Below are 22,775 nucleotides of genomic sequence, written 5' to 3'. Positions count from 1 at the left end.
GAAAACAGAAGTGAACTGGACACCTCTATCAGAAATGATGCGATCAGGCACCCCATGCAAATGGTAAATGTGAGAAATGAAGAGCTTAGCCAGTGCCTTTGCAGAAGGAATCTTGTGGCACGGAATAAAATGAACTTGTTTTGAAAATAAGTCAGTAACCACCCATATGACGGTGTGGCCCTGGCTCTCGGGAAGTTCGACAATAAAGTCCATAGAAATTTCCTTCCAAGGGCGACAGGGCGGGCTACAGATTGGAGTAGGCCTTGCGGTTTCCCGGGTGGACGTTTAGAGGCTGCAAAGACTGGACAACTGGCAACATAAAGTTCAATGTCTTTTTTCAAAGAGGGCCACCAAAACTGCCTCTTCACCAAATGCAGCATCTTCACAAATCCAAAGTGACCCGCCAACTTGGAATCGTGAGCCCGTTGGAGAACAATGAGACGAAGAGAGGCGGGGACGTAAAGCTTAGCCCCAATCGTCCCTCATTGTGCATTCACCCTGATGCTGCTGGAACCAGTCATCCTGGGGAAGGGCCCGTTTGAGGTCAGAAAGGAAATCTTGAGGCACTTCTACTTTCGAGTGCGCCTGCTGCCGAATGACAACCGGAGCAGCAAGGCTGGATGCGGGAACTACGGGCTGAACAATACTCAGCTTAGAGCAGTTGTACTGAGGGAGTCTGGACAAAGCGTCAGCCATGAAGTTCTTCCCTCCTGGGATGTACTTGAGTGTGAAATTGAAACGATTGAAATGCTGAGCCCAGTGCATCTGCTTAGGGGAGAGGCGTCTTGGAGTCCTCAAAGCCTCTACGTTTTTATGGTCAGTCCACACCTCAAACGGGTGCTTAGCGCCCTCTAGAAAGTGGTGCCACGTGGCCAAGGCCCAGCGTACTGCAAATGCTTCTTTCTCCCAGATTGCCCAACGCCTTTCTGTGTCCGTGAGCTTACGGGAGGTGTAAGCACATGGTTGCAAATTACCTTGGTCGTTGGCTTGAAGCAAGACAGCCCCAACAGCCACGTCGCTGGCATCAGCTTGGACGACGAAAGGCTTGTCCATGTCCGGATGCTTCAGAACTGGTTCCGCCGCAAAGAGACGTTTCAACTTCTCAAAAGCAGCCTGACACTCCATGGTCCAATCCAGCGGCTTGCTAGGCTTAGGTTTAGGCCCACCTTTGGACTTCAACAAGTTAGTGATGGGAAGCACAATTTTGGCAAAAGAAGGGATGAACTGACGATAGAAATTGGCAAAACCCAAAAATTTCTGCAATTGTCTGCGTGTACGGGGCGCCTCCCACTCAGTGACTGCCTTCACCTTAGCGGGGTCCATCTCAATACCAGCGGGGGAGATACGATACCCCAGGTAGTCAATCTTCTCCTGGTGAAATTCACACTTGGACAACTTGGCATACAGTTCAGCGGCCCGGAGCTTTTTCAGGACAGTGCGGACCAACGTGACGTTTTCGTCATAAGTCTGAGTGTAAATAAGGATATCGTCCAAATATACGATAATGCCTTTGTAAAGATGGTCATGCAAGATGTCATTAATTAATTGCATGAAAACTGCAGGCGCCCCCTGCAGGCCAAAGGGCATCACCCGGAACTGGAAACAACCGAGGGGGCAGTTGAAAGCAGTCTTCCACTCATCCCCCTCCTTTATGCGGACTCTATAGTACGATTCTCTGAGGTCCAATTTAGTGAAAATGCGGCCCTTTCCCAATTGTGCCAACATGTCCTTCATCAACGGTAACAGGTACAGGTTTTGAGCAGAGATACAGTTCAGGTTTTTGAAATTAACACATAATCTCAGGGAGCCATCTTTCTTTTCTCTGAACAATACGGGTGCAGCTACCTTGGGTCGTGCTGGCTCGATGAAACCCCTTTCCAAGTTTTTATCAATGAATTTTCTCATTTCCTCCATCTCTCTAGGGGACATTGAATATATTTGGGGCTTTGGAAGCTTAACCCTGGGCAATATATCGATGGAGCAATCAGTAGGTCTGTGGGGCGGAAGCTTATCTGAAGATTTTTCACTAAAAGCTCCTTTCAGGTCCCAATACTCTTTTGGAATCTTTTCTTCCCCCTGAATTCTCTCCTGGCCCCTGGCGGCCAATGCAGGGCTGGAGGCAGCAGGCTCTGGGGAATCGCCCTCCCCATCTGGAGCTGTGCTGGTGCGAATGCGCAGCCATCCCTCCCTCCAATTAATGCGAGGGTTCCATTTACGAAGCCAGGGGAGGCCCAAAATCAGGGGTCTGTCCATTCCAGGAGCCACAATAAAAGAGATCAATTCTACGTGGGTGCCCATTTTCATCTCTAGGGGTTTAGTATAGAAATGGGCTGGGCCACCCCCTGCAATGGACCCATCGATTTGGCAAAACACAATAGGGGTTTTCAAAGTTCTTAATTTCAGGCCTAGTTTTTCCACCATTGCAGGGTTGATCATACATCTCGAACAGCCTGAGTCAAGGAGGGCAGGAAGCTGTTCTGTACTCTTAATTCTATTGGGATCAACATGGGGCCTTTATTTGAACTCACCCAGCGAGGCGAGGTGTCATCATCCGAGTCATCAGAGGAGCTGGCGGTGACGTCAGCTTCTTCCTCCATCTCCTGTCTGAAGTGCGGGGGTGTGTGTGATATCAGCAGCGAAGGCAGCCTCTTTCTTCTTCTTCTCTGGGGCCCTGCTCGTCTTCCCTTCCCTCTTGGCAGGGAGAGGGGCGGTTGTAGGAAGTTTAGCGCGGCACTCTATGGTGCGGTGGCCGCCCCTCCCGCAACGGAAGCATGTGAGCGGTTTGCCCTTGCCGGTGGAGCTTCCCTTTCCCTCACTCCTGATTCGGAAAGGGGTTTTTTGAGCTGCGGGGGGCTATCTTCCTGCTGTCTCCCCTCTCGCACGTTGAAGTCTAATCAAATCGAGCTCAACGTCTGCTGCATTTTCATACCAAGATGTAACGCGCTTGGGAAGGTGTCTGTTAACACATTGTTGGTAAATGTCCTCATTTAATCCTAATGCAAACTGGTCCAAAAGGGCATCCTGAGACCAGCCTCTCATATAACAAGCAAGCTGTTGAAACTCCTGAATATATTGAGTGACCGGTCTATCTCCCTGCCTGAGGGCCATAAATTTCATCTTCCCATGTTTCTCAATTAGAGGGTCATCAAATCGTCTTTTAAACGCAGTCATAAAAGCATCAAAATTCCTCAGGAGGGGGGAATTGCTTTGGTGCAAGCTGATCATCCATTCGGCCGCCTCTTCCTCCAAAGCAAGTAACACCATTCGCACTTTCATTTCATCTGTTTCTAAATCGGGCCCATAAATTTCCATATAGTTATAAATTTGTATAACAAAGAGACCCAGTTTCTTGGAATTCCCGTCATATTTTACAGGTAAGTGAGGGACTTTTGCCATTCTGCGTCTTCTGGGGGGGCCCCCTGCTCTGGCAGGCGCCCTGGCTGGGGGGGGAGAAGCTGTTTCTGGGTTAGTTTGCTCCCATCCTCCCTCGGCCTCTTCACCCTCCCTAAATTTTTGCATAGAGTACCTTTGTTCAAAGTCTTCCGTTTGGTCTCTTTCTCGGGGTTTCCGTTCGGGCAAGGTTTCTTCCAATTTGGCTGGCTTCACCCTTTGTTTTCTCCTAGTAACTCCAGCATCCCAACTTTCGCTGTCCTCTTTTTGCCCCACACTTAGGGACCATCGAGGGGGAATCGCAGGGTCCACTATTCCTAGACCAGCCATTCTCCCAGGTAATGATGGGTCTGCAGTTTCCCTTTCAATCTCTTCATCGCTTGCTCGCAAAGACATCTCCCTCGTTCCTTCTTGTAAGTACACCCCCCACGGAAGGTTGAAATCTCCTGGTGGGGTGTGAGTGAGACTTCGCTTACTGTCAGATCCTCTCCATTAGATAATTAGGAAAGAAGACCACGAGACTCCATGAGTAGAAATCAAGTGTACTTTTACTAATTATAAATGATTAAAGACATAGCGAAGCGAAGTCTGATTATTTAGGTGCGAAAGTGATTGATATATAGAATAGCCCATTCCCCACCCCTTGGCATCACAGTTACAGTCCAATCATAATTCTCCCAAGGGTCAGGTGTGAGATAACTTCAACAGGCATCATGAAGATGGAATGTCGGTGCTGTTAGTCCTGGCGGGAATCTCCTACGCATGCGTAGTCCGACAGGCAGCTGAGCTCCAGAACCTTCCTCCAGCACAATGAGTAACCCCTCCCAAATACCATGCTCTCCCTCCCCGTTTCATGGCAGCCGAAGCAACAGCAAAGCAGAGGCTGACAATAAGTTCCACCCAGTGGGAGTAAGCATCCACGACCACCAGGAACATCTGCCCATGGAATGGACCTGCAAAGTCTAAGTGGAGCTTCAACCACGGTCCCCTAGGAACCTCCCAGTCCTGGGGCAGTACTGCGGGCGGGGCTTGGTGGGACAACTGGCACAGGGCTGCTATTTCCTCATCCATGTGGGGCCAACAGACATAGCTGTGGGCTAACGCCTTCATGCAAGCTATGCCCGGGTGGTCCCCATGGAGGTGGTCAAGCACCTAGCAGTGGAGGGGGGGAATGATGACTCTATCCCCCAAAAGCAAACACCCGCTGTGGATGGACAGCTCCAACTGGCAGTTTTAAAGGGGCGGAACTCCTTGGAGACCCTGCCCATAGGCCAGCCCCTCAAGACCCACGAGAAGACTTGGGAAAGGACAGGGTCAGCCACTTTGCTTTATTTTGTTATCGACATCTGTAAGTGAAATATCAAAGCCAGCAGTGAGGGTGTTGAATTTTTGAACTTATGGCTTTCAAGAGAGCACATAGAGAGAAATACAGAGATGAAATTCTGAAATATTATTCTAAGAAATTGCATTGCAACAGTTGCAATTCATTCCTTTTCATGTATGCATTGAAACAAGAGAAAGAATCAAAGGAAGACATAAAGCAGAATCAAGTTAATTAATGGTAAATGAAACATAATAAAATAACTGGCATTATTTCTTACGGTATGCCTACACTACAGCACAGTTAATGAGCATTGTTACTATATTTTACCTATCAACATTCAACAATGTGATTTATTTCTGGCTTTTATTATCCTTGATAGCCTTATTCTATATTACACTAATTCTTTTACTGACCTTTCATTAAAACTCTTTAGAGCTGCTATCAAATTAATTTGCAGACAATCCACAGTTGAATTCTGATTTTATTGGACTGTCTATTACATGTTGTACAATCTATGTAGACATTAGAGAAGACATTTGACCACCTTTGATATAAAAAACATTATCAAACAATTTGTTTGCCATATCCCGTCTATTCATATGTATGTAGTGCTGAGGATTAGGGTGGAACTGAATATTATTAAGAATAATATGGTTGTTATACCAAATTTCATTTTTTGAATCTTGATACCAAGAGCAATAGCACTTAGGCTTATGTACCACTTCACAGTGCTTTACAGCTCTCTCTAAGTGGTTTACAGAGTCAGTGTATTGTCCCCAACAATTTGGGTCCTCATTTTACCAACCTTGGAAGGATGGAAGGCTGAATCAACCTTGAGCCAGTAAGGATGAAACCCCTGGCAGCCATCAGAATTAGCCTGCAATACTGTGCCACCATGGTTCCTTATTTAATTGCAAATTGAATATAAAAATTATAGGAACTTTTATATTACTATCTCAGCAATTGATGAAAAGCAGAAACCAAGTTAAAAAAATACATAAAAATATCCTGGTGATTTGGGGATTTTTTTGTTCTGAATAAAATATCAGTGCATATTTAACATATATATCGCTATTTCTCAATTATCCTATTATTCATAATAATAGCCAATTGTTCTGAAACACACTCACAAAAACCAAAATGGCGGCAGCCCAGGGGTGGTGAGGGAACCAGTTCGGGGTCATGGCAGGCCTGAGTCGCTGCTGGTTCTTGCACCCAGGCCTGAATTCCACTACTGGTTCAGCCGAATTGGACTGAATTGGGAGCAACCCACCTCTGAATCGCCTCTGAATAGATTCATTTTATCTTGCGTTTATTTTTCATTTTATCACTCAGTGGGTGGAAATCACTACTCAAAGGAGACATGGAAGTGTATAATGCTACCTTATTGTAAAGACATTCAACTCTCAGTCTCCTGAAACTACTTATGAAGCCTCTCAAAAACATCTACAAAAACTATTGTCAACCTTTTTAACTACAATCCTTTAACTTCAAGTTCTTGTCTTTTAACCTTGAATTCTGCATTTATATATTTTGACTCATGACGTCTATTTTAAAACCATGCTTCCTTTTTATTAGATAATCAGATTACCTGGAACCTCCACAGGTTGGATACAAGAGGTAAATTAAAAGCAACTGCATTTCCTAGCCTGTTGCTCCTATGTGCTGAATATTATTATAATACTAGACAACCATTTTTTTCAAATGTTTTGCTTCCTGAAAAACTTTTAGTGATTATGATAGGTCCCTTCAAACTAAACACAAATATACTGTCATTTCAGAATTGTAGGAATCTTGAAAAATATGAAATGAACATTTAATGACTATTATGTATTTAATCACATAATGTTGAGCAGAGAGATCTGAAGAATGACAACATTCAAGATACATCTACTCATCAACATAGATCTAGCATATTTGAACTTCTTTAGAGCTTATAATATTAAAGTCTCCATGTTTTAGCCTTTTAAATGTTTTTTAACTATTAAGTATAAATATTAATGTCCAAGTATCTGTAATTCCCAATGTGTCATACAAATTATTTCTTAAGCAACATCACTACAATTTTCCAATCCTATTGTCTCTCGTGTCATCTTTAAAGTTCTCCTCTTGTTTAATGTATGCTTGTACAGGAACCTCAGTTCAGTACTTTAATATAAAATTGAAAGTCTAGGAAGAAATGTCTTCAGGGTTTACTTTTAGTCTCTCATGGAATATAAAGGAGTCCTAATAATAAGCAGATGCTGACCTTGTGTGTCTGCTTCAGGAGATAAGCTTTCATGAACTTTCCCACAAAAAAGAAGTATACTTCCCAAAGTACATTCTGCAACCAGGTTTAAGAGTTCTGCTAGCATTAGAAGTATAAATGGATTATCCTCCTTAGTCAAATCTACTTGAATACTGCTGTAAAATATTAAATTGGCAAATCCCTCCCCCTTTGCAAATCCTATCCCAAAGTTAACAGGTTTTTTTTTCTTTAATAGTAGAAACTTGTATTTTTAAATTGATCTCACAAGACTTTTACATAATAAATGATAAAGAATTGGAAATGTTAATGTGTATTATAAGTAAGTAAGATAGACTTATATCCACAATGTAGTTATACAAGGAATGATTTGGTTTAGACTGTGTCATAATACCTACACAATGTTGCAGAGCACTTTCTTTCTAATTGTGATTTTTTTAAATTAAATATATTTATATGCCTCCCAATCCCGAAGGACTCCAGGCGGCTTACAAAAAATAAGAGAAAAAAAACACATAACAAGAAAAGAAACAGTTTAAAAACAGCAACACCCTCATACATTCATTCTAATCGGGGCTGGACCTCAACAGTGAGGTCAACAGCCCCAGGTCTGCCGGAACAGCCAAGTTTTTACAGCTTTCTTGAAGGCCATGAGAGTCGGTATGGTCCGGATCTCCGGGGGTAGCTGGTTCCAGAGAGTTGGAGCAGCCACAGAGAAGGCTCTCCTCCGAGGACCAGCCAGCCAACACTGTCTGACTGACGGCATCTGAAGGAGGCCCAATCTGTGGGATCTTACTGGTCGCTGGGAGGTATGTGGCAGCAGGCGGTCTCGAAGGTACTCTAGCCCTAAGCCATGAGGGCTTTAAAGATGATAACCAACACCTTGAATTGTGTCCGGAGACCAATTGGTAGCCAGTGCAGCTCACGGAGGACCGGTGTAACGTGGGTGTACCTTGGCACACCCAATATCGCTCGCGCGGCTGCATTCTGAACTAACTGCAGTCTCCGAACACTTTTCAAGGGTAGCCCCATGTAGAGCATGTTGCAATAATCCAGCCTCGAGGTCACAAGGGTGTGAGTGACCGTTTGAAGTGCCTCCCGATCCAAATAGGGCCGCAATTGGTGCACCAGATGAACTTGGGCAAAAGCCCCCCTGGTCACAGCCGACAGATGATGTTCCAGTTTCAACTGCTATTCCAGGAGGACTCCCAAATTGCGAGCCCTCTCTGAGGGGCGTAAATTTTCAACCCCCAGGGTTAAGGATGGACTGTCCAAGCAGTTCTTCGGGGGCAACATCCAAAGCCACTCAGTCTTATCTGGATTGAGCACAAGTTTGTTCACCCCCATCCAGATCCTAACAGCCTCCAGGCATCGGCACATCACGTCCACCACTACACTGAGCTGGCATGGGGCAGAAAGATACAATTGAGTATCATCCTCATATTGGTGGTACTTTACCCCATGCTGCTGCATGATCTCACCCAGTGGCTTCATGTAGATGTTAAATAGGAGGGGGGACAAGACCGAACCCTGTGGCAAACCACATTTGAGGAGTCTAGGGGTCGACCTTTGCCCCCCAACCAACACCGACTGTGACCTGTCAGAGAGATAAGAGGAGAACCACTGTAAAACGGTGCCTCTCACTCCCACCTCCTCCAGGTGTCACAGAAGGATACCATGGTTGATGGTATCGAAGGCCGCTGAGAGGTCAAGAAGCACCAGGATAGAGGAATATCCTCTATCCCTGGCCCGCCAGAGATCATCGGTCAGGACGACCAAAGCGGTTTCCATGCTGTACCCAGGCCTGAAACCAGACTGAAAAGAGTCTAGATAATCCGTTTCATTCAAGGAGTCCATCGGAGTTCTCAACAACATTCCCTAAAAAAGGAAGGTTGGAGACAGGACAATAGTTTTTTAAAATAGCTGGGTCCAGGGAAGGCTTCTTGAGGAGGGGTCTTACCACTGCTTCCTTTAATGGTTGCGGGAAAAACCCCTCCTGCAAAGATGCATTGGTAATCGTCTGGAGCCAGCCTTATGTCGCCTCTCTGCTGGTCGAAACCAACCAGGAGGGGCACGGGTCCAGTAAACAGGTAGAGGCACTCATCGCTTCCATGGCCTTGTTCACTTCCTCAGGGGTGACAATTTCAAACTCATCCCAAAAATTCTGATTAAGACTAGCCCTCGGCATCTCGGCTGGTACTGCCCAAGCGGAGTCCAGGTCTGTCCGAATCTGAGTGATTTTATCCGATAGAAACTGAACGAACTCCTCAGCTCTTCCCTGCAAGGGTTCCCCCACCTCCTCATCTTTCAGGAGGGAGCGTGTCATCCTAAACAGGATGGCTGGGTGAGATTCCGCGGACACAATAAGAGTGGAAAAATGCGTACATTTTGCCGCCTGTATTGCCACTAGATAAGTCCTAACAAAGGCTCTTAATCAGACTCAGAGTTACTAGCCCTCCAACGTCGCTCTAGGCATCTCTTTTGGTGCTTCATCTCCCAGAGTTCCTCGGTAAACCAAGGTGCCCTCCTGGATCCACTGCCATGGAGAGGCTTCAAAGGCACAATCAGATCCAATGCTCCAGCCGCCACAATGTTCCAGGCAGCGACCAAAGACTCGGCCGGATTGCTGACAAGGGAGTCAGGTATCTCTCCAAGCTCCCTCTGAAATCCCTCCAGGTCCATCAGGCGCCTGGGGCAGAACCACTTAATCAGCTCCACCTCCCTGCAATGGGGGAGTAGCGTCCTGAAGTCAAGCCTCAGCAAGGAGTGATCTGACCATGACAAGGGCAAGGTCTCTATTCCCCTTAACTCAAGATCACATTTCCACTGCCCCAAGAGAAATACAAGGTCAAGCGTGTGTCCCGTTCTATGAGTCGGACCCTGAACTACCTGGGTCAAGTCCATGGTTGTCATGGAAGCCATGAACTCCTGTGCCCCATCTGAGTGTTCACCAAGAGACGGCAGATTAAAGTCCCACAGTACTATTAGTCTGGGGAACTCCACCGCCAACCTGGCTACTGCCTCTAGCAGCACAGGCAGGGCTGATGTGACGCAGCTGGGAGGCAGGTACGTCAATAGCAAGCCCAATTGAACCCTTAGGTCCAACTTCAAGAGGAGAGACTCACACCCCACAATCTCTGGGGCAGGGATCCTGCGAGGAACTAACGACCTTTGGACTATAACTGCTATTCCCCCACCCCTTAACTGGTGTCGTGGTTGATGGAGCACCTGAAACCCATCTGGACACATTTCTGAGAGGGGGACTCCTCCCTCTTGGCCCAGCCAGGTTTCAATTATACATGCCAGGTCTGCCTCCTCGTCTAATATTAAATCCTGGACGAGGGGGGCTTTGTTCACAACTGACCTGGCATTTAGCAACAACAACCTAAGACCAGGGCCTTGTACTCCTCTGACACCAGGTCCTCGAGTTGAGCCTGAGGGGCCAGAACAAGCAATTGCTGTGATGTAGCGAGTCCGTCTTCCCCAGTAATGGCTTGCCTTACAGCTCCCACCATATCTGCCCCTCCCAGTCATAACCGAAATGCTCCGACATCCCCCCATCCCCATAGACCCCCCCCCATGGCCCCCATTCTTCCCGGCAGGCCACGTGTTCCATTCACACCAGGACGAGAGGTGAGTCTGGGCCCCCATCCACTTCTGCTTCTGCATTCAGTGGAGGGGACTCCAGGTCGCACTCCCGGTCCTACCATATTCACCAATCAAATACTCTCTTCAGACACACAATAATTATTAAAATACAATACATTAAATTAAAAGTGGGCACATTTTCTCTCACATTCATACACTCATACACCCAGCAAACCAGCTAAAAATGCCGTTCCTAAATAGATGGCAATTAAAATAATTTAAGAACAGTAAAAAATTGAATGTCCCAAAAGGGAAAGAGGGGAGGAGGGGAGAGGAGGGGGGAGGGAGGGAGGAGGGAAGGGAGCTGAACTGAGATGGAGGCAGATCTGCAACCTGGGTTCCTGGCCAGTGCCCCCATTGTTATCAGCCAAGCCTGGCACTTGGGAGAAAGTAGCTTGAGAGGCAGCACTCACACTTCCGACCCTCCAAACAGAGAAGGAAGGGTGAGGTGTCTCAAGGGGGGCTTGAGTATACTTGAGATGCTGTTTGAGTATACTGTAAAAATACTGGATTTCAGTTATAGTGCTTAGATTCTAACAGTCATGTTACCTACTTTACTCTCACTATGGAAAATGGTAGTTAGAAGATGAAAAAATAATAGAATCAAGGAATATCCTATTCTAAAAGAGTCCCCTTCTAAAATTTCATGTTTAAATATTATAATATTACGTTGAGAAATACTGCAGGAGGCCATCGCGGCCGAACATGGGGCATGGGGGATTGCCTGCTGCCCCAAGGTCCATTTTTGCTAGCAGAAGTAGTTCAGGCCGGTCCTTTGTTGTTTCCAGGCCTGTCCCCTGGGCTGAATCTAAGCATCCCATAGGTCAGATCTAGACTGTGGGCCTTGAGTTTGACACCCCTGGAATAGGGAATCAAAATATATTCCAGCTTTTTTTATTGCTAGGTCTGAGCTTGTCGATTAGAAAGGTCAGCAGTTCAGCGGTTCGAATCCCTAGCGCCACATAACAGAGTGAGCTCCCATTACTTGTCCCAGCTTCTGCCAACCTAGCAGTCGAAAGCATGTAAAAGTGCAAGTGGAAAAAAATAGGAACCTTTGGTGGATAACAGCATTCCAAATGCCTTTGGCATTTAGTCATGCTGGCCACATGACCACAGAGACATCTTCGGACAGCGCTGGCTCTTCGGTTTTGAAACTGAGATGAGCACCGCTTCCTAGAGTCGGGAATGACTAGCACATATGTACGAAAGAAATATTTACCTTTACATTACATGGTATATCTCAAGATTATCACTTGGATATTCATTCACCTATTCTATTTCAGCAGCATCACATTCTTACTCAATCAGAAATGAATGTGTTCGAATTCCAGAACTCTGTCTTTTATCCCCTCACATTTGTCCAGTAAAAAACCAGGAAGATTGAGAAAGAAGCACCAGTGTTTCCTTCTCTCCTTCCCAGAAAGGGCCATAGCTTCCATTCCATAGATAAACTCTAAAAGGCTACACTTCTGTTTCTCTTAACCAAAGGACCATGTGTGCTGGATAAGAATGGACATTTCCAAAGACTTCAGTGCTATAGTTTATTTGATCAGAAGATGACAGGACATGAAAAATTATTCTGGTGTTTTTAGTGCTATAGTTATTCCATTTAGAGACCTTTGTGACCATAATCAATGCTGCTTATACTGTCAATTGACTATCTAGACAGTCCAGCAGAATTCTTGGGGAAAGTAATCTAAAGTAATCTCTTCAACCTTCTCTTTTGCCTCCAGGGAACAGTTCTGTATTCAAATTGATCCAACGAGGATCATTCTCATACTTTCATCATCCTTTTGAAAATAATGAAGCTTTGTAGTTTTCTTTTTTTTTTGATCTGCATTTTTATACCTCTGACCAATTTTTCCAACTGAAATAATTAGAATGTATTTTATATCAATTACAAGATCAATTCTCTGGAGTACCTAGATTATATATTAGTAAATCTCTTTTAATTGGAACAGATTATTTGCATTGCTGGACTTAGATTCACAGATACATTTGGGTCATTGTTAAAACTTCTTCAATAGATATAGATGTAGGAAATGGTTTAAAGTCTGAACTGTGCTCTGAATATATTTGATAACAAAGATGCTGTAGATTTCACAAATGCACTTTTTTCTAGCAGCTGCAATTTCATTTTTCTCAGTGAACTGATGAAACTAAAATATATAGTTTTGCCTCAATCAAAATGAGTTTGTTTAAATAATCAACTAAATAACAAAGGCAACACTGAATTTATTATCCATCCGGGCTTTGCTTATTTATACAATTTATATAGTGATCCATCTTTGAGAAATGACTCTGGACAGAATGAAAAGAATTAAAACAAATGCATTCCCCCAAAGGCTTTAAACATGCAAATAATCCAAATAATGTATAATTACAAATCCCCCCCCCCCGCAAAAAAATTAACCAACAAAGCTTGCTTACTTCCTTTTCCCAATGCTTAAGAGCACAGAGTATGTACAAAAGGGTAACACATCAGAGATATCTAGGGAAGGTATGATTACTGGGTTTAACAAGCTTGACAGACAGGACCTGGAACATATTCATCCTGTTGGTTCTGATGGGCTGAGCATAAACAATCAGAGAGAACCAATCCCACAAGCAGTCTAGTCTTGTACCATCTAGGGTTTTAACTAACCATATAGATTCTAATCACAATTATTCAATCAGTGGTAGGTTCCTACTGGTTCGGACCAGTTTGGCTGAACCAGTAGTAGCATGATGGCCTGGATTGCTGGAACTGGCAGTGACCCAGGCCTGCCATGCCTCCGAACCGGTTCTCTTGGTGGTGCCATAGGTGCCACCATCTTGTTTTTGGCTTCTGCACAAGCAGACAGCAATTTTTGTTTAATGCGCATGCACCCACAGTGTGCATCAAGCACAAACGCGGCACATCCCTGAGCGTACCGGCAATAGCAGCTGCCGGAACCCACTACTGCTTCCAATGGCTTTATCTCACTGTATTTTTAGTGATGAAGAAAATAAACTCATGATATTTTGAGAGGTTTTGCCTATTCCTCCTAAAAATGAGACCACTGAGGTTTAAGATAAAGGAATCTCGCCAAGTCTGAGATCTTCAAGGTTAAGGTGTATTTGTTTATACCTGGTAACAATGTCACCATATGAATGTTTTGAATTAAAGATGAGAAAGATCATTCTATTCTACACAGGTGACAACTGTACGTGGAAATATAAAGTTCTATAAAATATAATCCCAGAAAGTCCAGTTGCCTCTTGAAAAAGCATCTTTTGGACAAAGTTCTATGTGCTGACCACTCTACCATTATCCAATTCCTCTTTGTCAAATCTCTGATAAAACACTAAGGTGCAATTCAAGGTGTTGGCTATCACATATAAAGGTCTTTATGGCATAAGACCTACTTTTTTTAAGGGACTTTTCTTCAGTGGTTTCAACCTGATCAGGCAGAGAGGGAATACTTATTATCTGCCATTAATCATTAGTTTTAATATTTATCCATGTTGCTCAATTCTGCATCAGTTATTAAAGCATTTACCAAAAAGCTCTTTTCATTGGGCTTATTCTGTAAAATAACTGAATCTATTTCCATGGGTCATGATATTAATGAATGTAACTGAACACTAACCAATTGGAAAAGAATGATTTGAAAATATAAAAGCTAATCTCTCTTTCTCTCTTTTCTTTATTTAAGCTCTAAATGAAAATCTAGATCTTTGTTGTCTGCATGCAATCTGGATAAGGACACCTTATAAAAATCAAGTGATTTGATTGTAACAGATGAAATGCTAATCTTCAACATTTTAAGTATCATTGTGTTAGCATTCTTCCTACTATTCTTGTAGCTGCAAAGGTATTATAAAGAACAATCTATATTGGATGGTAGGCATTGATACCTTAAAGACACCACTGAGTAGTTAACAGAGTATTCTGGATTTAAAACTAAATTATTCATTATATCAAGACAATTTATGTCTTAATGACATTGCCTGGCAAGTCACCTAATTCCTGACCTACTGCTTAAATCAAAATAGTCTTATCTAATGAAATATTTAAATTGTGCAAGTATAAGTAAGACTAAAATCTGGAAATCAAAGAGTAGCTGACATAATGAAAACAACAGATGTTAATTTAGGTAACTCCCACATTTCAAAGGTAAGTTATGCTCTTTAAATATATAATTTTGTTTTAAGAACTGTGTCATAGAGAATTTCCTAATATGAATGAAATCATGTCATGGCAGATGTTAATTTAGGTTTTAGCAGTATTTATAGTGATTTCTAGAAAAAAATATTAAAAAGCTGGGGGCAAATATATTATTTTCAAAGGCATTATTATTATATACTGTGATGCTATTTGTGTGACTGATCCACAAATCTATTGTCTTAAATATATTGTACATCAGATTCAGAGGTGGGTTCCTACCAGTTCGCACCTATTCGGTAGAACCGGTTCGTCAAATCTACCGAACCGGTTAGAAGAGGCTCCACCAGTGGACCTGGAAAGCAGGCCACAACTACAGAAGAGGTTCCAAAATTTTTTGAAACCCACCACTGGTCCTTGGATATGATTATTCTACACTATCATGCTCATATTTATAAAACTCAGTGCCTCTGTGAAAGGTAAGGATGACTACTGCATTTGTGGTGCAATCAGAACATTGCATGTGTTGAAGTTGTTTTAACGCAAACCAAAGATGTCTTTTAAAAAACAAGTTTACATCATATTCTTATGCATGCCAGTGCTGTGTGTGAGGTAATTTAAGGTGGTTCTGACAAGTGTCATCAGCATCTTCATATCCGGTCACATGGGCGGCAAGCCACTCCCATCTGGTCACATGGGCAGCAAGCCACTCCCACAAAGGAGGTCACACCCACAGAGTAGGTTTGAACAATTTTTGAAACCCACCACTGATCAGATTCTATATAAATAAATGTCAGATCCATTTCTGCCTTTGTCTCTGACTTTTCCTTTCTAATAGTCTCCAAATGCACCTAGACTGTTATGTGCTAAGAGCTGGGAAATAGTCTCATGAGTATGTTTTATCTTGAAACAATTTTCATTATTTGGGTTGACATCAGCTATAAAAATTCTTGCATAAGTATTATCCTGCCCAAGTTGTCTGTGCTCTGATCCATGAATCTGAGATCACCGTAATTGATACCATGTGAGACTGCTGTTGAACATCGTCTCAAAGAATGAAATATTTCAAATGCTATATAAATATTTTAAACACTGCTACAAGTAACAGGTGGTGCACTAAGGTTTTCTTGCTTATTTCCAAGTGCAATTTATAGTACAATATTCTTACATTCTAAGGCTGCATTCCTATACATATTAACTTGAACATCCAATTAATTAATTCAATGGGTAAGATTTCTGAATAAATTAGATACAATAAATGGGGGGAGGGATGTGTATGCATGCTTCAAATCAATGTTGACTCCTGTTTGTCTGCCTGGACAAACCCCTGCAGTTTTCTTGACATGATTTCTGAAGTGAGCAGACAATAAGTAAATAGTACCTAGGTAAAAATGCCTTATCGAAATTTATCTGAGTAATTATCTTTACCAGTGGTAAAATTCAAATTATTTTACTACTGGTTCTGTGGGCGTGGCTTGGTGGGCATGGTTTGGTGGGCATGGCAGGGGAAGGATATTGTAAAATCTCCAGTCTCACCCCATTCTGGGACCAGCCAGAGGGTGGATTTGCCGGTTCTCTGAACTACTCAAAATTTCTGCTACCAGTTCTCCAGAACCTGGATTTCACCCCTGATTTTTACCCAGGTGAATTTCCTTTTTTTTACTTTAGTTTTTCTAGCATAGAAGAGAAGTTACAGTATTTTTGGAGTATAAGACGCACCTTTTTCCCTCAAAAAAGAGGCTGAAAATCTGGGCGCGTCTTATACACTGAATACAGCATGTTTTGCCCCCCAAAGCCCCAATCCCTTCACCAAAATAGCCATGCAGAGCCTGTACAAGGCTTTCAGAGAGCTCCTGGGGGCTGGGGAGGGCAGAAATAAGTGAAAAACAGACCGGTTTTTGCTCAATTTTGCCCCCCCTCCGTCCTCAGGAGTACCTTATAAGCCTCCTAAAGGCTATGCATGCAATTGTTTTGACAAAAAAGGGCCCTGTTTTTGTGAAAAGCTGGCCGGTTTTTGCTCGTTTGGACATACACCCCAGGAGCACTTTGCAAGCCTCTTAAAGGCTATTCATGCCTTTTTGGGGGGGAAAATGGGCCATTTTGGGGTGGTTTGCAGAGTGCAAAAACCTTTTTTTAAAAAAATTGTCTCTTCAAAACCTTGTTGTGTCTTATACTCCGAAAAATACGGTAGCTATAAATATGAAATAATATCTGATCTGTGAGTTGCATTGGTTGTTGTTCTGCTTATGGTCTAATTCAAGGAGGTGGTCATTACCTATAAAGCTCTACATGGCATAGGACCTACAGAATGGATTTGCCCTATCCCATCAACCCTTCTCACTCATTCAGACAGGGAAGTTATGTTGCAGATCCTGTCAGGCAAGAAATGTCATCTGGTGCAGTCTAGAAACAGACCCTTCTCTGTTGCTGCCCCCAGAGGTGAGAAGGCACCCCTCTCTTGGCCTTCTGAAAAGGGATCTAAAGTTGGCTCTGTGGCTTTGTGTGAAAGGCACAGAGAACATGCAGCTGTGAGCCTAGCTAGCCCTAAGAGGGCCCGCACCACCAGTAATAACCAGTGTTAAATGTCTATCTTGGAATTTTTACCCTTTTAAAGCTTACTATGTCATTATTCTATATTTTTTTTAATTTTTTAATCCAACCTTAATTTAAATGTTAATTTTATACATTTGTTCTTTGATGGGCAACAGGTGGTTTAAAAATAGATGAAATATAAATGAATGCATGTAACTAAGCAAATTTTATTGATATACATTGAAAAACCCACTCTAGTAAAACTTCAAGACAATTTGTTATTTTGTTTGCACTGGATGAAATTTCATTTTACATACTACTTATGCAAAAAAAAAAGATGTTATGTTGGTTGATTTCTTTAACATTTATTCAAATGTTTCTTTAATTTATCCTTAAAACAAAGATATTTCCACATTCTTATGCCAATGTTATTGCAGTGTGAGGCATTTATCAGGTGATGGCTTAGATGACTACGCTCTTAATATATCTACAGAAAATCTATTTTCAATTCTCAGCTGCCATTGTTTACATGATTTTTAATTAAGTACTGAAAAAAAATAATTTACACTGCAATTTTCTTATTTTACTGAAAGGAGATGGAGAAGGAACTTCTGTGTATCATTTAGGAGAAGAATTTCATTTTTATTGACTTCCCTCAATAATATGCCTGGAAAACTTTCATTTAAATAAATGAATGGCCTTGTAAGTAAGCCTATAAGTATTTTCTAATCTGAAACCCCCTTATACTCAACAAAGTCTGCAAATTATAACTTTTAATGTAACAAAAATAGGAAAAATAGTATATACATAAAAACAATCACATTCATTGTATTTATTTTATTATACATTAATGTATATAGATGAAATTAATTTAGGTTTTATCTTGATCTTATCTTTGTTTTGGTCCCATTCCCCAGCATAGGGTCCCTGATAGGCCACCAGAGAAAAAGATTGGCATTTGACTAAAAAAGTACTGAAATATAAAGAAATGTTACTGTAATGTATAATATAATGTACACCCTCTATTTGTTGTTGAATTATAATTCCCAGTATGGTTTATGATTACCCATCCAGATTAGAATAAAGAAATGCCTATTTCTGGTCGAGAGAGAAGCTAATGTGAAGCCTTTTATTCTGAACTTGATTGTTCACTTGCAGACATTTCATAACCCAACTAGGTAACATCAATGCAAGCAGTTGTGGGATTTGCAGTCCTCACATTCATGATGTTACCTAGTTGGGGAATGAAACATCTGCAAATCAAGCTCAGGGAGCATCAAGGACTCCATAATTTATCCCTGAGCTACATATATTTTCTTCTATTAGAACTTAATGTGTACCAGTATTTGTTCATGAGTTTATATAATGTATATTAGTGGTTTCTTCCTCTGGATACTTAAGAAATTGCTTCATTTTTTTTCTTTTTGCTTATGCTTTTGTGCTCGAAGAGAGGAGACAGTGTTTCTGTGGTATGATTGTTTTCTGCTATACATATTTTCATTATCCTCATTATGAGACTGTAGTCTTACTGCTACCCATACCTTCCAACTGAAAAATTAAATTGTTATGGTTAAGACTTCCATATTTGCTATGGAAAACTAAAATATGTATTTCATTTCCTGATCTAATTTTCTCATAATTCTATAAATTACACTACACTTGGTGAAATGTAGATATGAAATTGCTTGTTTTTGTTATTCTAAACGCTACAACAGACTGCGTCTCAGTGGATCAAAGTCCCTCTCAAACAGGGTGGGTTCTGCCAGTTCTAACCTCTTCTATAGAAGAATTAAAGCTGTCAAGTTTGAACACAATTTGTTTTTCATTGTGTTTTTTACAGTCCCCAATAATATGTTAAGAATATTTATAATGTTGATTAACTGTCTTTTAAGTCAAGTTGATCTTCATGCATACATATACATATGTATATATACGAATATCTCTGTGCATGTCCAGTTTGATTAAGTTTGATTAACTTGCTAAACTTCAAATATCATTATTTGGTTAGAACTTGGCTGCATCTCTCGTAAAGCCAAACAACATGTCATCTCAAATTTTGAGGGTAAGATTTTTCTGATGGATAGATTTGCCTCATCATCCAGGAAACAAATTGATTCTAATGTTATGTATGGTTTTTTTTGTTACCAACCATGTGAAATATTTTTGGAATTTTCATTAAGTGACACTCACTCAGGAGCAATTCATTTTGGCAACTTTTGGTTACTTGTATTCTCTGCTTTTACAGCATTTCTAAGTACTAGAAACTAAATAGCATATACTTCTATTTTCAGCCAGTATTGTAGGCCCAATTGGCAAAAGAAAGCTCAGAACTGTATTGGTTGGAAGCATGCTGAAGAGACCTTCATCCTGCAATGGATAGACAATGGCTAAAATCAAGATGATGATTTCTATTTAAGAAGTACTTTTTGTAGCTGAGAAGTGGGCATGAATTATTTCCCCTTAGCAAAATAAAAGAAAAGCTTTACTGTTTCAAGAAGTGATTTTCTGTATGCAGTTCTCCAACTTGGACCTTTATATTTTCTTCCAGAGATTATCCTGAAGGAAGACATACAGTAACATTAAGTTGACCATGGTATATGGTGCTGCATAAGAGAGATAGAGTAGGATAAAAAAAATGATATAACTGAGTGGAAGAAAGAAAAACCTCATCAAGAAAATACACACACACAGACACACACACACACAATTCCACATATAATCCTTGAAGTTTGCAGTATTCTCAGTATGAAGAAAGTCAATCTTTGCTATTTAAATGCAAAGGATTACTTTCATACTTTGTGAGATGCAAAGAACTTTGGGGTTTTGTTTTGTTTTTTGTAATTTTGTTTTCAACCACTTTGTTACTAAAGAGGCAATCTATTTGTGTAATTAATCAGTCAAAATATCCCAAGGATTCTTTCTTCTTTTTTCATCCCCAGAAGATGCCTATTGTTGTTCACAATGTAATGAAAATATTTCATCAAGGTTTTCTGCTGTGATTGATGGTCTTTGTTGAATTTAGTTGAAGGTATTTTTGTCTAAGTAGTGCCTTGAGCTCTTTATTCACTTTCAGGGGTATGGAACATCTCCTTAATTCTTTACTAGTAACAGGTGTTTCCTCTATAGGAATCCATTAGCTCTATGTTTTTCAACAATACAAATCTGATTTTGATTTTAAGCATGAATAGGGAAGGGGAAAAAATCCCCATGACATATTAAATAATTTACAAGCAAACTTCAAAAAATATAGAAGAGAAGTATTCAAAGACTAAAGACTAAATTCATAGCCATTTTCCCTCTACTCTGTTAGATTTCTATAGCTATTGTTTTAGCTACAAAGTAAGTCTCATGGATATAATTTTTTTTAATGATCAATTGATACTTTTTTGGAAAGCCAGAGAAAAAAATGTTAGTTGATTCCTAATAACTCATCCAGAATTTTCAAGATATTCAGTTTTTTCTTGTGTAAAAAATAGAGAAATAATGGTGAAAAGAGTTTGATCAATAGACAAAATAAGTAAAATACATTAAAACCAATTATTTTTCATATGAAAAGTGAGTTAAGCTTTGAATATGTTTTACAAACATTTTTTAACAATTATTTCCCATATATTGCTGTATTTGATTTCAGCTGCTGTGCTTATTTCTGTAGGGGTTAGAAATTTCTGTAACATGACATTCTGCCATTTAACGCGTTTTCTTAAAAAAAAACCTGTTGATTATGGAAACAATCTCTTGAAATTCTATCAATGATAAAAACTTTAAAAAATTAAACAGGAAATTCTAAAATGGCATACCACATTCCACAAATTAACAGATGAACATTTAATACCATCTCTATTGCATACTAAAGATCATATAGTGATTTCTCTCTCTCTCTCTCTCTCTCTCTCTCTCTCACACACACACACACACACACACACACACAAACACAAACACACACACACACACACACACACACACACACACACACACACACACACACACACATATATATATATATATATATATATATATTGAATTACAAGTTAAACATTCTACATTTTGGAACTAGTATACTTAATTGCAGCACACAAAGCTGATGTATTGAAGCTGGTCTGCAGCGTAAGTCATAAGATATATTATTTTGGAGAGTGAACTCCATTGATTTCAACTTAGTTCAGATGAATGGTTTGGCCAGTAAAGATTTAAGGGGATATATAAAACTACAGGCTAAAATATAGGAAGGAAACAGAAACAAATGGAGGTGAACTAGAATTCAATTTGTGAGAGTTATAATTTAACTTCATATATTTGATTAAAGGTCTGATCAGTCTTTAGCAATAAAGAATAATATGCAATTACCAGTTCAGATATGTTCCTCAATAGGATATATTTTCATCCCTTTCACTTGAACAGCTAAAAAGTTAAAATAGAATTTCTCTATAGCTGCAAGAATTTAATGTTCAATTAAGAGTTCAATATGAGTTATATCAATGAATCTCAATGTATTTAAATCTTTTATAGTGATGAATACCATCTGCCTTTTCACATCAGTCTTACCTTTAGGCAAGTTCATAAAGAAAGATGCTTGCCTTGTAGCTTCATTTTCTGAGTGATGTTAGTACTTCTGTAAAGGATGACCTTTCAAAAAGAATCTAATGGATATGTCTTGCATTGCATTCTTTGATCTATTTCCACTTCTTTCTTAATTCGAAGTAGTTGCACTTATTTATACTTACAATGAGGAATTTACAGAAAAAATAATATTTGTGTATGTGCCATTATAAAAATCTAAGCAAGATTAAAGAAATGATGATTGTTTGTGCAATTTCTTTTGGTTATAATATAGAATCAGAGAAATAGCAAAAACTTTAGGACTACAAATTGACTATGGCTTCGGCTTACAAAGAAAAACTTTATAAAATGTTTTACCGGTGGCATATGCCACCTGCAAGACTGGCAAAAATGTTTAGTAACCTATCTGCTAAGTGTTGGAAAAGCAGTCAGACCCCAGAAACCTATTGCCATATATGGTAAATCAATGTGTAGTAAAGCAAGAGAATATTGGGAGAAAATGTAAAACTGGCAGGAAATTATAATCAAACAGAATATTGAGTTGAAACCAGAAACATGTCTCCTAAGTATACTACCAGAGGGCTATGATAAAGGGACCGCATACTTAGTTTTACACATACTGACAGCAGCAAGGATCATATATACTAAATATTGGAAAAATGTGAATACCCCACTAGAGGAGGCTGTAATTCTGGAGAGAAAAAAAGACTGTGCTGAAAGTTAGATTAACTTTTAAAATTAAAGATCAAGATGATACAGAACATTATATGATTTAGAATAAATTCTATGAATGGATGGAAGCAAGAGGTAGGGAAAAAAGTAATATCATAAATGTTAGTACTGAAAATAAGGAAGTAAATAATGATAATACTTTAATATAAGAAGAAATTTAGCTACAAGCTTTTTGGTTATATTGTTACTATTGTTACCATATCATTATTTTTGTTAGCTTG

At 40.5% G+C, this 22,775-nt stretch overlaps 1 protein-coding gene across 1 annotated transcript in view; it reads right to left on the bottom strand.

Moving 5' to 3' along the window:
- The window catches only part of LOC148043845 (uncharacterized), a 40,464-nt gene that overhangs the window by 5,636 nt on the left and 12,053 nt on the right, over positions 1-22,775 (bottom strand). Inside the window, 2 exon segments of the mRNA XM_087723952.1 lie at positions 9,085-9,392; positions 9,395-10,393. Coding sequence (XP_087580078.1) covers positions 9,085-9,392; positions 9,395-10,393 — 1,307 coding nt within the window.

This window comes from Thamnophis sirtalis, unplaced genomic scaffold, assembly GCF_051295495.1.
Source record: "Thamnophis sirtalis isolate CommonGarterSnake01/CBP01778 unplaced genomic scaffold, rThaSir2_p1.2 scaffold_10, whole genome shotgun sequence".
Lineage (NCBI taxonomy): Eukaryota > Metazoa > Chordata > Lepidosauria > Squamata > Natricidae > Thamnophis > Thamnophis sirtalis.
The sequence above is the reverse complement of the archived record's forward strand: the minus strand, read 5'-3'. Positions and strand labels throughout refer to the sequence as shown.